The sequence below is a fragment of the Ovis aries genome, chromosome 8 (genome assembly GCF_016772045.2).
Source record: "Ovis aries strain OAR_USU_Benz2616 breed Rambouillet chromosome 8, ARS-UI_Ramb_v3.0, whole genome shotgun sequence".
In the NCBI taxonomy this organism is placed as follows: domain Eukaryota; kingdom Metazoa; phylum Chordata; class Mammalia; order Artiodactyla; family Bovidae; genus Ovis; species Ovis aries.
The window spans coordinates 36613766-36631200 of NC_056061.1; the positions used below are offsets into that span (position 1 = coordinate 36613766).

The following is a 17435-nucleotide window of genomic DNA, read 5'->3' on the forward strand; positions in this document are numbered from 1 at the left end:
AGGCCCCTGTTTTCATCAGGGTCAGTTACCTAGACTATACCACGACCACATTTTGCTTGCTCACCCTGTAGCATAAGGGCCTCACATGGCCCTGTGGCTCTTTCAGCTTCCACATAAATTGTTACATCCCTCCGACATTAAGTCTGTAATTGAGAATAGCTAGAGGTATAGGGAAAGGAAACAAAAAATTCCCAGGTTGTTTATCAGCTCTGTTTGCAAATGACATCAGCACACTTTAATTGTTTGGTTCCTGAAACTGTGTATTCTGGCAGTGAGAGAAGTAGTGTCATTTAATGATTACTTAGTTCAGAGTATACACCTCATCCTACAAAATAGCACACCAGCCTCGCCGAGAGTAATGTCTCTCAGCCGCCGCTCTGAGTCATTAATCTATAAAGCCAGCTCTTTGTGGGTAATGAGAGACATAGTAAGAACAGGGGATCTCCTGGCAGCCTTTGTCTTATCTTTCTCTATCACATGAGTTCCCCAGTCAGGAGCATTATCATACAGGAGATCATGATAATGTACAAGGCATTCAGTTATTCTATCCTAACTGAAGCCTTATTCAGTTATCCTGCCATTCAAGGCACTGACAGGACATGATGGGCAGCATAGGAGAATCAAAATCTATAGTGTCCATTCTAGACACCATCTCAAGTAGATGTCCCCTCTGTGCTCGAAAGGGTCCAGTATAATTTCAGGTAGCTGTCTGTTCCCATGGGGAAAGTACTTACATGGGCCCAGGCTTTTTTGCATCGCTCACATATTAGGTGCTGAGCAGCAGCAGCAGTGGGTCTGTCCGCCCAAGGAGATGGAAGCCTGTGTTTAGCTCAGGCAGAGCTCATCTCTCCCAGGATGGAGCCACTTAGTACATGAACCATTGCACAAGACCTAGGGCCTGGGAGAGGGGCTGTTGGGTGCCCTCAGATGCCCACTAGACTGTTAACAGCGTTTTCCACACTGCTCTTAACTTTTTGGTAAACATCTTCATGGGATATAGGTAACTGTTTATTCTTGGACCATTTTAAAAGTTCATCCACATAAAACTTCTGCTTTCTTGCCCCTTGTTCTCTGGTAGCACTCTTGCCAAGCTCCTGGCCGTTTGGCTAATCAGTAACTACAGAGTAAAGAGTGGATCATCAGTTCGCTTCATCTCTATTTTACAGTAAAGTGACAGGGAAATACATTACAGTCAACTTTTACTTCTTTCTTTGGGGTCATCCATGAACTGACCATAATACCACGTCAGTGTACTTCCTATAGTGCTACCATCTTGTTCAAGTTCAGTTCAGTTCAGTCGCTCAGTCGTGTCCGACTCTTTGTGACCCCATGAATTGCAGCACGCCAGGCCTCCCTGTCCATCACCAACTCCCGGGGTTCACTCAAACTCACATCCATCAAGTCCGTGATGCCGTCCAGCCATCTCATCCTCTGTTGTCCCCTTCTTCTCCTGCCCCTAATCCCTCCCAGCATCAGAGTCTTTTCCAATGAGTCAACTCTTCGCATGAGGTGGCCAAAGTACTGGAGTTTCAGCTTTAGCATCATTCCTTCCAAAGAAATCCCAGGGTTGATCTCCTTCAGATGGACTGATTGGATCTCCCTGCAGTCCAAGGGACTCTCAAGATTCTTCTCCAACACCACAGTTCAAAAGCATCAATTCTTCTGCGCTCAGCCTTCTTCACAGTCCAACTCTCACATGCATACATGACCACAGGAAAAACCATAGCCTTGACTAGACCGACCTTAGTCGGCAAAGTAATATCTCTGCTTTTGAATATGCTATCTAGGTTGATCATAACTTTTCTTCCAAGGAGTAAGCGTCCTTTAATTCCATGGCTGCAGTCACCATCTGCAGTGATTTTGGAGCCCAAAACAATAAAGTCTGACACTGTTTCCACTGCTTCTCCATCTGTTTCCCATGGAGTGATAGGATCAGATGCCATGATCTTCGTTTTCTGAATGTTGAGCTTTAAGCCAACTTTTCCACTCTCCTCTTTCACTTTCATCAAGAGGCTTTTAGTTCCTCTTCACTTTCTGCCATAAGGGTGGTGTCGTCTGCATATCTGAGGTTATTGATATTTCTCCCAGCAATCTTGATTCCAGCTTGTGCTTCTTCCAGTCCAGCGTTTCTCATGATGTACTCTGCATAGACGTTAAATAAGCAGGGTGACAATATACAGCCTTGACGTACTCCTTTTCCTATTTGGAACCAGTCTGTTGTTCCATGTCCAGTTCTAACTGTTGCTTCCTGACCTGCATACAGATTTCTCAAGAGGCAGGTTAGGTGGTCTGGTATTCCCATCTCTTTCAGAATTTTCAACAGTTTATTGTGATCCACACAGTCAAAGGCTTTGGCATACTCAATAAAGCAGAAATAGATGTTTTTCTGGAACTCTCTTGCTTTTTCCATGATCCAGCGGATGTTGGCAATTTGATCTCTGGTTCCTCTGCCTTTTCTAAAACCAGCTTGAACATCAGGAAGTTCATGGTTCACATATTGCTGAAGCGTGGCTTGGAGAATTTTGAGCATTACTTTACTAGTGTGTGAGATGAGTACAATTGTGTGGTAGTTTGAGCATTCTTTGGCAAAGCCATTTGAAATTTTTCTTCCCTCAGTCAATTTCACATAAAAAGTACCCCACGGGGCCTATGTGGGTGGACTGAAGGAGAGACGGTATGGCAGGAATAGGCACACACATGGAGGGTTCATAGATCACATTTTGTAATATTTTTCCATTGGGTCCTTTTATTTCTACTAATGATGAGTGCTTATACAGCCGTATGATTCAGACAACATCCAGTTCATGATCAGCAGCTTCAGTTGCCAGTTTACCTGACATTACATAATTAGGAATTACTTTCTCTCCCCTCTCAAAAATATCCATTAAATAATTCTCTCACTTAAATCAGTAGGTAGCTCTTAACAGAATTAGTGAAGTATTCATTTATTTAACGTCTATTTATTGATTGTCTACAACTTACCAGGCACATGAGTTAGCCTTATTGATCCCAAATCTCGAAAAGCTTAAGTGAAGAAAATAGAAGATAAAAATATATACATGATTAAATGAATAGTTGATATCAGTTATCAAAATTGCTTTAGAAGAAGGCAATAAGAAATGAAATAGAATAGAGGAATGGGAGGTTCTTCATTAAGTAGAATGGTCAGAGAAGAGTTCTCTAAGGAGATGGCTTTTAAGCTGAGCACCAAAGCATGAGAACAAGCTGGATATGCCAAGAGAGACGATAACAGCCTTGCAGGTGAAGGAACAGCATGTTAAAGGAACTGAGAGAAGTTCAGATTCAGCTGGAGCAGAATAAGCTAGGAGGAGGGTGGTACAAGTTATGTTTGAGAGACAAGCCAGAGCCAGCTCATGCAAGGCCGCTGACCCATGGTTAAGGAGTTTGGATTTTTATTCTCAGTACTGTCAGAAGACACTCATGTATTCATGTATTAAACCAACACTTATTGAGCTCCTTCTTGTGTCAGTTCAGTTCAGTTCAGTCTCTCAGTCGTGTCCGACTCTTTGCGACCCCATGAACCGCAGCACAACAGGCCTCCCTGTCCATCACAAACTCCCGGAGTTCACTCAGACTCACATCCATCGAGTTGGTGATGCCATCCAGCCATCTCATCCTCTGTCGTCCCCTTCTCCTCCTGCCCCCAATCCCTCTCAGCATCAGAGTCTTTTCCAATGAGTCAACTCTTCGCATGAGGTGGCCAAAGTACTGGAGTTTCAGCTTAGCATCATTCCTTCCAAAGAACACCCAGGACTGATCTCCTTTAGAATGGACTGGTTGGATCTCCTTACAGTCCAAGGGACTCTCAAGAGTCTTCTCCAACACCACACTTCAAAAGCATCAATTCTTCGGCACTCAGCTTTCTTCACAGTCCAACTCTCACATCCATACGTGACCGCTGGAAAAACCATAGCCTTGACTAGATGGACCTTTGTTGGCAAAGTAATGTCTCTGCTTTTGAATATGCTATCTAGGTTGGTCATAACTTTTCTTCCAAGGAGTAAGCGTCTTTTAATTTCATGGCTGCAGTGACCATCTCCAGTGATTTTAGAGCCCCAAAAAATAAAGTCTGACACTGTTTCCACTGTTTCCCCATCTAAAGTTCCTGTCCTGTGGGATTAACACTCTGGTGGGAAAGATGGCTAATAAACAAGTATGTCAGATTGTGATCATTGATGTGGGGAGAAAAAATAATCAAAGTAAAGAGTATAGGGTGTGCCAGGGATAGTAGTGAAATGTAGAGTAGTGCAAGTTGAGGAGCCCTCCCTGATGAAGGTACTTTTGAACAGAGAAGAACTGAAGGAAGTGAGGAAGCAAACTAAGCTGACTCTAAGGGAGAGGGTGTCCCTGGGCTTTGAAGGGATTTACGCTAAATGTTTTACGCTAAACATTACGCTAAATGCTGCTTAGTGGAAAATAGTTTGAAGTGGAAGTATGCTAGTAAAGAATCCTCCTGCAGTGCAGGAGACCTCAATTCAAATCCTGGGTCTTGAAGATCCACTGGAGAAGGGATAGGCCACCCACTTCAGTACTCTTGGGCTTTCTTGGTGGCTTAGCTAGTAAAGAACCTGCCTGTAATGTGGGAGACCTGGGTTCGATCCCTGAGTTGGGAAGATCCCCTGGGAGACCTAGGTTCGATCCCTGAGTTGGGAAGATCCCCTGGAGAAGAATGGCTACCCACTCTAGTATTTTGGCCTGGAGAATTCCATGGAATGTATAGTCCATGGGGTCACAGAGTCAGACACAACTGAGTGACTTTCACTTTTACTTCACTTTGCTGCTTGGAGGATAGTTTGAAGTGGAAGTATGGATGGAATTAATGATGGTGGTGACCTCGAGGCCACCTAAGAGTGGTAACAATAGGAATTAAAAGATGTATTTGGTTTTAGATTCAGTAGGACTGTCTAATAGATGAGAAATGGTGATTGAAAAAATGAAGAGACTCAGGAATGGTGCCCCAGTTATTAACTCTAAACATCTGAGTAAATAATAGTGTCTTGTATTGAAATGGGTAGAGCTGAGACTGTAAGAGAAGAAGGCGGAGACAGATTTAGGATGGAAAGAGAAAGACAGAAAACAGATTTGAGCTTTAAAAACAAAAGGAAAGAAAAGGGGGGGAAGTTATGTTTTTGACATATTATATCTCTAAGACTTTCAAGCCTGGAGGAGGGCATGGCAACCCACTCCAGTATCCTTGCCTGGAGGATTCCCATGGACAGAGGAGCCTGACAGGCTGCAGTCCATGGGGCTGCACAGAGTTGGACACAACTAAACTCAGCACAGCAAGACTTTCAAGAAGTTAAATATAGTACGTGTGTAAAACTCACAGAGTGAGTGAGATGAACACATGAACTTGGGAGCATCTGCGAAGAAGCAGCCTTTGAACCCAAGTGAGCAACTGAGACCCTCAGAGAGTGTGGAGCTTAGAAGGCAGGCCTGCGGGACTGTCATTGTGCGCTTAGGTAGAAAATGAGGAGCTGGCAAAGGACCCAGAGGTAGTGGTGCCAGTGCGAAAAGATAGCATCCTGAACTCTGTAGGCAAGAGGGGTTCATGAAGGAAGGAGTGCTTGACTCCATCAGATGTTAATGGGAGTTGAGTGAGATAAGAACAGAGAAACACTCATGGGATTTAGCACTTGGACGTCCTGAACAAACTTGGCAAGTATGGTCAGTGACATGTTGTGAACATAAGCCAGTTTGGTATGAGCTGAGTAAATGGGTGGGCGGGGAAGGAAATGGAAGCAAATAGCATATACAGCTCCTTCTAGAAGCTTTTCTATGTAATTTAATTAATCTTATAATTTAGTACCTAACAAGTATGGTCTGTTGGATTCTGCCAAATATTCTGCAGTCTAGTCTAGTCTAGCGTGCAGGGTGAATGGTGCTGAGATCTGGATAGTTGCCAGCCTGCTCTGCATGATAAAAGAGCAGAGGGAACACCCTTTCTTCTGAGTGGGTTTCCTGATTGAAAGCTCAGAATACTGCGCTTATTTCATCACTCACACTTTGGATGAGATGCATATCTGGAATGGGAAAACAGAACCCTGGCTGAAGATTAGACTGTATTCTTCAGTCTGTCTCACATTCTCCTCCTCATCTCCTCTACTTATCTATCCGGTTAGCAGCATAGCTAACCCTTTCTTCCTCCCCACTGTTAAATAAGGTCCAGGTAGCTAAAAGAAAAGCACATCAAAGAGAACTACCTTTTTTTTTTTTTTCAGTCCTTACATCCTTACAAGTGGAATGAATTAAACACAATTCTACAATATTTTTTGCCCTAAAGGTCCTGCGCCACAATGTTTGAGTGGTATTCTAAGATCTACGGTACCACCAGAAGGTAGATTCGGGGAAATAATCTGAAGTGGGAAAGGGAATAGCTTTCTGACTATATGAAAGGAATCTAGATGTGGGAACATGAAAATCAGAGTATGGAAGATAAAAATTCCTTGGAACATAGTATTGTTAAACAATACTGTTAATTTGTTAATTCAAATTAATCGGCTATATGACATTGACATGACATTGAACATTATTAAGGAAATGTGCTAATTATAATTTTATCCAATGCTTCAAAGTGAATTCATGAAAACTGCATAGGTGCACAGTAGGAGCACATTCATGAAAAACAGAACTGATGTTATTTCCACATGCCTAATGGGGGTTCCCAGGTGGCTCAGTGGTAAAGAATCCTCTTAGCAATGCAGGAGATGCTGGTTGGATCCCTGGGTGGGAAGATCCCTTGGAGGAGAAAAAGACAACCCTCTCCAGCATTCTCACCTGGAAAATTCCATGAACAGAGGAATTCCATGGAAGGCTACAATTCATGGGGTTGCAAAAGAGTCGGACACAGCTGAGCAGCTTGAGCACGCATGCATACCACATGCTGAAGGAATTTTTTGATGCTTGAAAATTTTTCTCTTTTTAAGCTAAACATAACTCACCCAACTACAGTACAAGTAAAGCCTTCATAGATGAACTCTAGGTTTATACCAAATCATCACAAGTTCAGGTTTGGTGGAGTTTCTACTACTGACATTTTACTGTAGTTTTCTTTGATTCATTTGCTTTTTCATTCAACATATACATACTGACCTCTTCCTACAGGCAAAAATTCAGCACCAGGCTTTGAAGATGGATGTTGAGATTTTTGAAAATCAGAAATTAAGTTGACTGTAATGAGGGTAACCATATTTTCAACTTAAAGGATCTGTTTTATCAAATTAAAATAGGTTTAGTTCATGATACAAAAGTCCCATCCCACATGCTTTCTATTTTGATCAAGCTTCAGACCTCTTAAAGTGAAGTCGCTCAGTCATGTCTGACTCTTTGCGACCCCGTGGACTATAGCCTATCAGTCTCCTCAGTCCATGGAATTTTCCAGGCAAGAGTACTGGAGTGGGTTAAGGACCATCTAGTACAGAAGACTATTAGGCTAAGAATGTTAAGTATCAAAACAGACATTATCTACAGATTTGCTGAGCATTGGACATTTGAACTGAGTTGGGCCTCATGGAATGTTTGTGTAATTAAGAGCAGCTTCAAGATAGGAGACTTTTCTTTTTTGTTTTGTCTTAGTTGATATCATATATGTCCTATTGACTAAAGAGGTAAAGCTCTTGTTATGCTTAGTAATAACTGATATATTTATCAAGTACTTTAATCGTTCCCTAAAGGCTTACCTTATCCCATTTAATCATGAATTCTGGGAGGATTGCTCCGGTTATCCCAGTTTTACAGATGCAGGAACTGAAAACTTAAAAGAATTAAGTGACTTACCCAATAGCACAAAGCAAGGGAGCAGAGCATAGGAGCTACAGATCAGAATGGCTGTCTCAGAGTTGTGTTTTTTTATTGCCCTGCATAGTTATGGAAGCATGGACAACATGCTGTCTAGAGAAAATGGAAAAGTCAAAGTTGGGGGGTGTGTCTTTTGATAGGGATGGTAGCTAAAATATCAAATGCAAGCAACCAAAAAGAACTGTGCCATTTTCAATGAGAGGTGATAGTTTAGAGAAGAAGATAATTGTAAGTATTCTTCATTTTGAGCATAGGAGAAGAAATCAACAGTATAAAAGAAATTTGCAAATCGTCTGTATAGAGTTTCCCAGCTGTGTGAGTCTGGGATATTATTCATGATTTCACATCTCACCTATTTTTTTCATACTGTTTAAAACAACGAGGTCTAGCCCTCAGCCAAGTGGATGATGTCATTACTTCAAGTAGGTGCTTGAAACACCCCTCATTCGTGTGGTGGTTAGAGGGTGGCATTGTGGTTGAGAGCATGGACGAGATCCTGGCTTCCTAGGTTCAGGACTGACTACCCACTGCAAGCTAGTGACCTTGGCCAGGTGTTTCACTTCGGAGCTCATCCTTCAATCTATGAAAGGATGATAGTAATCCTATCCCAACAGGATTCTTGTAAGGATTAAATGTATTAGTATATTCAGTGTGCTCAGGACAGACCTAGAACAGAGTTAAATGTTCAGTAAATGTCATTACATTGAATAGCACTTTTTTAAACAGATATTCTTTTGCTGAAAGCTCTGTGGTAAAATTTGATCATATATTCATAATCTTTTATTTGTGATCCTTCACAGATTTAATTCATATTAATAGAGTATTTGTTTGCTTAAAATTATGCTGCTTTATATTATAATGCTGTAATGTCCCTTTTATCAGCTTTCTCTGTATTTTGGTTATCTTTTAACATTTATTTATTTGCTGACTTACTTGGCTGCCAGTGGCAGCATGTGAGACCTTTGCTGTGTCGCGCAGGATCTTTTGTCGCAGCGCACGGTCTCTCTAGTTGTGACAAACAGGCTTAGTCATTGCAGCCTGCAGGCTCAGTTGCTCTGCAGCCTGTGGGATCTCAGGAATCAAATCCATATACCCTACATTGCAAGACAGATTGTTAACCACTGTACCACCAGGAAAGTCCCTCTCTGCATTTTATGAAAATGAATTTCTATGAAAATGCTCTCCAAGAATGTTTTGAAATTTGCACTCACCAAAAATTGAAATGAGCATAAAATATATGTTCAGAAATTAACAGTGTGAAAGTGTTAGTCCCTCAGTCATGTCTGAGTCTCTTTGCAACTCCATGGACTGTAGCCCACCAGGCTCCTCTGTCCATGGAATTCTCCAGGCCAGAATACTGGAATGGGTTGCCATTCCCTTCTCCAGGGGATCTTTCCAGCCCAGGGATTGAACCCAGGTCTCCTGCATCGCAGGCAGATTCTCTACAGGCACTCAGCCACCATGTGAAGCGCTTATACTGGGATTTCCGACCAATAGCATAGTGAATTAAGTTGGAAACGTTAATAAAGAAAAAATTAAAATATCTCACCCTATAGCCCAGTTTTGATACTGCTATTAATCAGACTAAACGAAAAGCAAACATTGAAAATAATACTGTTTATTTAGCAGATATAGCAAAGATTTGTATCGTATTGTTTAGATTTCATTTACATATTTACTTCTCATATAATTAATTATATTTAATCATTTATAAATACATTTGTATATTAACAGTATGGTAAATTACTTTGAGGTGTGGTTGTTTTGGGTCTCAGACAAGGCACAAGAGAATATGTTCTGAGGTGTATCAGTAAAGTTTGAAAACTTACTACCTTTCATTAATTTTATTTTTAAATTTTTTTCATATTAGTAGATCAAAAGAATGTTCTAAAGTGTTTCCTTTATTTTTGTTTTTCCCCTTTAGTCTGTAGGATGTATCATAAAGAAGTGTATTTTAAGAATAATAGTAATTATGAGGAAATGTTTTAACTTCATTTAACATCTGTGCCAGATGTGATGTATTTAATTATTTTTTTAAAAAGAAAGTGTTTGTAACTTTCATTACTCTTCTGTGTGGTGCATCTTTTATTGAGTGTTTTATACAATTGATAAGCATTATTCAGTGGCATATGGTCTGAGTCTGACGTGCTTTGAAAAGAGTACAGAGTTCTGATAATGAGGATTCTGTGAAAATGGGAAAACCAGCACAACAGATATGCTTTGAGAAAGTATGGGTTTTTAGCATCTTGAAACAATATATCACACTCAAAGGGACAGAACTGGGCTGCACAATCTGTTAGCTCATTCTTGTCCAATCTGGTCTCCTCCTTTCTTTTGGAGCCAGCATTGTCATCAACTCACTGAATTATATTCTGACTGGAATGTATTTCAGGCACAGAGTAATGTATCTACTTAAATGGAATCCTATCTTTCTACAAAAGCTTTTTGAGTATAATAAATTTAAAATATAAAAAAAAATTTCTATTAAGTTAAAGTAATTGGTTCAACAGTTTACATATGTGCCTCCTCCCCCACCACCCTAAAAAAAAGAGCACTACTTAGAGGAGCACAGATCTGTTTTCCTTTTATTTTTAATATTGAAAAAAAAATTTTGGTTTCACTAACATATAGTCAGACATATTTCAGAGACTGTTTATTGGAAAGATACCTGTGCCTTACAGCAATTGTTACTTGAACAGAAGTGAACTGTGGCATTAAAACTTCCTCTAGCAAGTTTTCATTATGATTATTCTTTTCAAAATTCTATAGCAGCCTTTCTGACAAGAATTAGGCCTTAATGTCCTGTGACATCCAGTGAATGTAATAAATGAACTTTCTCCTAAGCATCTAAATGGTACTAACTGTCCATGAAAAATTTAAGACAATGGTAATTCAGATATTTTTTTGTGAGGCTCAATTCTCTCATGGAACCAGAATTAAGAAAAACTACTATATAGTATTCAAGATCACCCAGTCTTTTAATTTGAAGTATAACGTGTTGTACAAATGAATTGAGTATTACTTTAGAGCTATATTACTTTATGTAAAGAATTAAGTGTTATCATTTTTGTAAAGTCATAAGCACAATGCCTGATACTTAGTAAGTACTCAACAAATTATACATATTATCATATTTAAATTCCTAAAAAATTTTGTTCATTGTGGTTTTGATCAAGATGAAATTAAGTGTAGCAATAAAGATGCATATAATCTAGTCAAAAATTATATTTTCAAATTTAAACAGGCTCTCCTAGTAATATTTTATGCTTATTGGTTGAGTAACATTACTATAAATTTTGCTTTTTTATAATGTACAGATAACTCAGAATTCATCCATAGTAACCATGAAATAAATGAAGTTGTTTTTTGTGATTGTCCTCATGAGGATTTTAGGTCTTTACCAGTTCAGATAGGCAAATAGTTCTTTTTAATGCATTGATTTATGTGAAAATGGGGGCAGAGGAATGAGAAGCAGCTAGGCTTCCCTGATGTAGAAGGACAAGATATTATTGCCTCAAAAAAAAAAAAAAAAAAAAGATATTGCCTCATCAACCCTCCTGCCATAGGACTCTTCCTCTTTCCTGTGGTAAATTGTATGTTATTTTTTCGATATGATTGGCATTGCCATGGAATACTGCAAATTATACAAGTTATAAATATACAGTGATATTTAAGATGTAAAACTGAAAAATCCCCAAACTAATTGTCAGAGCTTGAATATCAGCGAGTTAATTCTTGATAGCATAAATTGAAGCTATTTTATGCAGTGAACTATTGAACAAAAAAAGGATAATAGGCTGTCACTTGAGAATGGCTAACATAATTTGTGAGACAGGACAGCACCTTTCTTTATAGCATACATTTGTAGTCAGTATTTATGCTAATACATTTCCATATTCTTGCAAACAGTTTATAAAGAAAATAACACAAGAATACCAGGTGACTACACTGTGACTGTGAAACAGAACGAATTATTTATACATTGCATTCAATTCAGAAAAGTGGATAAATGACATTTCTGATGTATATGTTAATAAAATGTTACCTAGTCTATGCACTACTTCTTATACATTGATAATTATTATAAAGTGAAACTTCATCTTTCTTTTTTTTTTTTTTTTTGGAGAATTGGTATAAAACAACTTTTTCCCAAAAAGAAAAACTAGTGAGTTTTGTGTAAAAAAAAGGATTTGTTCCCTTTGCATAAAATCTGTGTTGCATCAAGTATTTTCCATGTAGAAAATGGAAAGTGATTTCTATCACTATATTCTGAGAGTATTTATAAAATATGAGTTTCAGAAACTATTTGTACATATAAAATTCAGTGACCTAAACTGAGACTGGAAATGCAATCTGTTTTACAATGCAAAACATGGAATGTATGAGAATTCTGAATAAAATCAAATTAGCATTTAAAATAAATAAGGTAAAGAGTTACTTAACCAAATAAAATAAATAAATAAGAATTACTTAATATTGCTAGAATATTTGATGGACTGTTTAGAAAAAATAAACTTAGATTTCTACCATACTTTCTATTACAAAATAAATTACAAGTTAATATTTAAATGTAAAAATAAAACTATACCAGAAGTTAAAAAGAAATAGTGGGTGCATATGTATTTGATCTCAAGATGAGGCAGTTTTCTAAGCAAGAAAACATAAGGCCAATTTAAATTTTTAGTCTATAAAGTAAAAATAATATATAATAAACTGTAAATTTAGTATTATACATATAAAACTGGGTGAAAGTTTATGATAATTTATTAAAAATGAAACATTTTTTTAAATGAAATGAAAATGAAATGAAAAAATGAGAAGTATTTAATTAAACTGTTGATCAAAAACATGAGAAGTAAGTAAAAGTATATACCAGGTTGGTTTTTTAAATGAAGAAGCTGAGGCATAGAGAGGGTATGTAACTTGCCACCAGGTCACTAAGTTCAATGAGAAAGTCTAAATTTGAATGCTTACTCTTTGGTAAGACTATAACTGATTTTTTCCATTAAATTTTTGTCCTTCCAAAATTTTTATTACTGAGCCAAAAAATAGAAGTCTTTTCTGTAACAAGACAAACAGACACTGAAACATCTTTAGGCAATATTGCATCCCTTTTAATAGTTGTGACTCATTAAGGGGTAATGAGTACAGATTTTTTTTCCTTGATACATAAAAATAGGATTGATAGCATTTAAATTTTAATTAATGTAGGCTATACATTCTCACTAAGCAGATATTCTTTTCAGCTAATTTAACTTTAATCATTACTGCAGATGCGGCCTAGATTTTTATGCCCATAAGAATTAAAAAACAAAATTAACCAAATATAGCCTTATGAAAAATGTAAAGCTCGTGCACCTACAACTTGTAGTTGTGTTTTTATTTGCAGATGGAGAATATCATTGGAACAATAAGAGATTCCAACCTGAAGCTGACACTTGCTTTTGGAATAGGAATGCATCATGCTGGGTTGCATGAAAGGGACCGAAAAACAGTAGAGGAACTATTTGTAAATTGTAAAATTCAGGTATTTTTTTTTTTCCCATGAACAGACATTTAAAAGTGACTTTAAAAAAAAAAGTGACTTGAAAGTTCTGTTTTAGTTAGAAGTAAGATATTATCTTTTCTTTTTTAGGTTCTTATTGCTACAAGTACATTAGCCTGGGGTGTAAACTTTCCAGCTCATTTAGTAATTATTAAGGGAACAGAATATTATGATGGAAAAACACGACGATATGTGGATTTTCCTATTACAGGTAATATTTTTAAATTTACAAATACATTAGACTTCTGTTTTAGTCTTAATAATTTGAATTTGCATGAATTAAAGTTTAGAGAATTGGTCACATATGATGAGCAAATTGTAAATTTTTGTTCCCAGTAAAAATATAACTCAAAATGTTGAGCCATTTTTACTTTTACTTATCTAATTTGTTAATGAATGTCAAAAGCGCAAGTAATTTTTTTTAATTAAAAAGAGATAAGTACCGATTAGTAGCTATTAGTGACTTTCAGTGTGTGTGTGTTGTTTAATCCTGTCCAACTCTTTGCTATCCCATGGACTATAGCCCACCAACCTCTTCGATCCATGGAATTCTCCAGGCAAGAATGCTGGAGTGGATAGCTATTCCCTTCTCTGGGGGTCTTCCTGACCCAGGGATCAAACCAGGGTCTCCTGCATTGCAGGCAGATTCTTTATCATCTGAGCTACCAGGGAACCCCCATAAATTATAATTAAATATTATGTTTAATTTTAAATCTTCTTCAATAGACATGATTGTTTCCATAGGATTTCTAGAACCAAAGCACTTGTTGCTGTAATTCGTACAAGTCAATTAATGTATTTTAAAACCTGATAGAATATTTTTAGTGAGTTTTGAACAGGGTAATATACCAAATGAATATTTTAACTCAGTTAATGCATAGAAGACCTATATCATTTCTCAGTGATAATTTATGTCGGAGACTCCTGCAGTATAAAAGAAAAATTTTATACAGTGGGTGAGTTGAGGATGAGGCTAAATGGATCCCTTATCATAGGTAAAAATAATCAAATTACCCTGCTAAAGAGGTTTTTCTATGTGTTTTATTTTTTTCTTATTGGATTGTAGTAGTTATAACTCTTAAATGTCATTTTTTAAACATTTAACTAAAGGAACCTTTGATCTTTCTTACTTTTACATACACTGCCAGACTCTTCTGAGGACTCAGTTTTCTGCCTTAGTGAATTGGTTATTAAATTATTAGAAAACTCTGTAGTAGGCATAAGAGATAGCATCCCTTGTCTTAAAATACTCTCTTTCTTATTTTCTGGTATTGTAGAAGCATGCCATAATCCATCAATATTTTTTGTGCTACATGCCACGTTGCAAAACACCTCTTGTCCTCTTTTTTATAGATGTGCTCCAGATGATGGGGCGTGCTGGGAGGCCTCAGTTTGATGACCAAGGCAAAGCTGTAATTCTGGTTCATGACATAAAGAAAGACTTTTACAAAAAGTTTCTTTATGAACCTTTCCCAGTAGAATCAAGGTAAATTTTGCTGTAAATTAATTTAAATGGATTATGTCTTAGCAGGTTGATGTTATTATGCTTACGTTTTATTAGATAAAAATCAGTAAAACTAATAGTTCAGAAGAATTATTTGAAGTGAAACAATACATTTATCACAATAGGATGACATTAAATTATAATTTTCACTAAAAAACAAAGCTGTTTAAAAGAAGCAGTGAAGTGCTTTGTTCAGTCATGTTGACTCTGGAGCCAGAACACTTAGGTTCATATCTGAGGTCTCCACCACTTATTTGCTATCATCCCTTTGACAAAATGGACAATGCAAAGAAATAGAGGAAAACAGTAGAATGGGAAAGACTAGAGATTTCTCAGGAAAATTAGAGATACCAAGGGAACATTTCATGCAAAGATGGGCACAATAAAGGACAGAAACCGTGTGGACCTAATAGAAACAGAAGATATTGAGAAGAGTTGGCAAGAATATACAGAAGAACTATACAAAAAAGATCTTAATGATGGCAGAAAGCAGAGGAACTAAAGAGCCTCTTGATGAAAGTGAAAGAGGTGAGTGGAAAACCTGGCTTAAAACTCAGCATTCAAAAATTAAGATCATTGCATCCAGTCCCATCACTTCATGGCAAATAGATGGGGAAACGATGAAAACAGTGACAGACTTTATTTTCTTGGGCTCTAAAATCACTGCAGATGGTGACTGCAGCCATGAAATTAAAAGACGCTTGCTCCTTGGAAGAAAAGCTATGACAAACCTAGATTACATATTAAAAGCAGAGACATTACTTTGCTGACAAAGGTCCATCTTGTCAAAGCTATAGTTTTTCCAGTAGTCATGTATGGATGTGAGAGTTGGGCCATAAAGAAGGCTGAGGGCCAAAAAATTAATGCTTTTGAACTGTGGCATGGGAGAAGAGTCTTGGGAGTCACTTGGACTGCAAGAAGATCAAACCAGTTAATCCTAAAGGAAAACAGTCCTGAATATTCATTGAAGGGACTGATGCTGAAGCTGAAGCTGAAGCTCCAGTACTTTCACCACATGATGTGAACAGCCAACTCATTGCCAAAGACCCTGATGCTGGGAAAGATTGAAGGCAGGAGGAGAAGAGGATGACACATGGTTGGACGGCATCACCGACTCAATGGACGTTAGTTTGATCAAGCTCTGGGAGATGATGAAGGACAGGAAAGTCTGGTGTGTTGCAGTCCATGGGATCACAACGAGTCAGACATAACTGAGCGACTGAACAACTTTGACAAAGTCTTTGCTCATTTCTCAGCAAAAAATAATCTTTTCTCTGTCAGATTTGTACATTTTCATTCTTAACATATATCACTTGCTACTTTTTATCACTGTCTTCTTAATATACTGAACTTCATTTACCATATTCTAAATGCAAAGGATAAAACACATTTCTCATTTATACTGTAAACAGTTATTGAGATTTTTTTTACTGTGTTAGAATTTCTACTAATGTTCACTTTCTTAATTTGGAAAATATAAAAATATTTAATATGTGGGAGATAGCTTATCCTGTGCTAAGAGAAAATTTATGACCATAAATATATATTTTAAGAGAAAGAGGGAAAATGAATTATCTGAATATCCATCTCAAGAATTTGAAAAAAAATTAGCAAATTGAACTCAAAGGAGAAGATAGAAACATAAGAAAGAATTAATGAATTAAAACCGAATATACGTTAGAAAAAAATATCAGCAAAGCCGAAAGTTATCAATAATATTGATAAACCTTTAGTCTGGTCAAGAAGAAAGAGACAAGGAACAACACAATATCAGGAATCAAAAGATATGAAAAAATTTTAAATAATAAAATATTTGAAAAAATTTATGCAGATTTTTAAATTTTATATCAAATGGTGAAATTCTTTTTAAAAAACCTTACTAAAACTGACACAAAAAGAAATAGAAAATTTAAATAGTCTATCAAAGCAATTATATCTGAAATTTAAATCATTCCACAAAGAAATTTTCTGATCCAAACATTTCACTAGTGAATTCTTTACAACATTTAAGGAAGAAATTGAACATGAACTCTTTTCTACTCTATAATAGTAGAAAAGATAGGAATATCTGCCAACTTACCTTATGAGATTAAAATAACCTTAATACCAAAACCTGATAAATTTACCAGAAGGGAAGGTAACAGAGCTGTGTCTCTCATGAATATAAATGTAGAAATCCTATATAAAACTTCAAATCAAATCTAGTAATGTATAGAAAGATAACATATTACAGCTAATTACAATATTAAGTGCAAAGACATTACTTGAAAATACCTGAATATAATTCACTGTATTAGCAGGAAAAACATGAGAAAAATTATATGATTATCTCAGATATTTTAAAAAGTGTTTGATGAAATTCCACACCCATTCATAATAAAAACTGTTAGCCAACAAATATATAGGGAAATGTTCTTAATCTGATAGAGTATCTACTAAAAATCTACCTCAGATACCATAGTCAAGGGTTCAATATTAAATGCTTTCTCTTAGAGATAGAAAATTATACAGGGATGTTGCTTTCACCACTGCCGGTAATTAAGCATTGTGCTAGAGACCTAAGCCAGT

At 36.9% G+C, this 17435-nt stretch overlaps 1 protein-coding gene across 1 annotated transcript in view; it reads left to right on the forward strand.

Annotated features, from left to right (window-relative positions):
• ASCC3 (activating signal cointegrator 1 complex subunit 3) overlaps positions 1-17435 on the forward strand; it is a 341266-nt gene that overhangs the window by 244764 nt on the left and 79067 nt on the right. The window contains exons 31-33 of the mRNA XM_027972421.2: positions 13208-13345; positions 13454-13574; positions 14717-14849. Coding sequence (XP_027828222.1) covers positions 13208-13345; positions 13454-13574; positions 14717-14849 — 392 coding nt within the window. The remainder of the gene's footprint in view (positions 1-13207; positions 13346-13453; positions 13575-14716; positions 14850-17435) is intronic.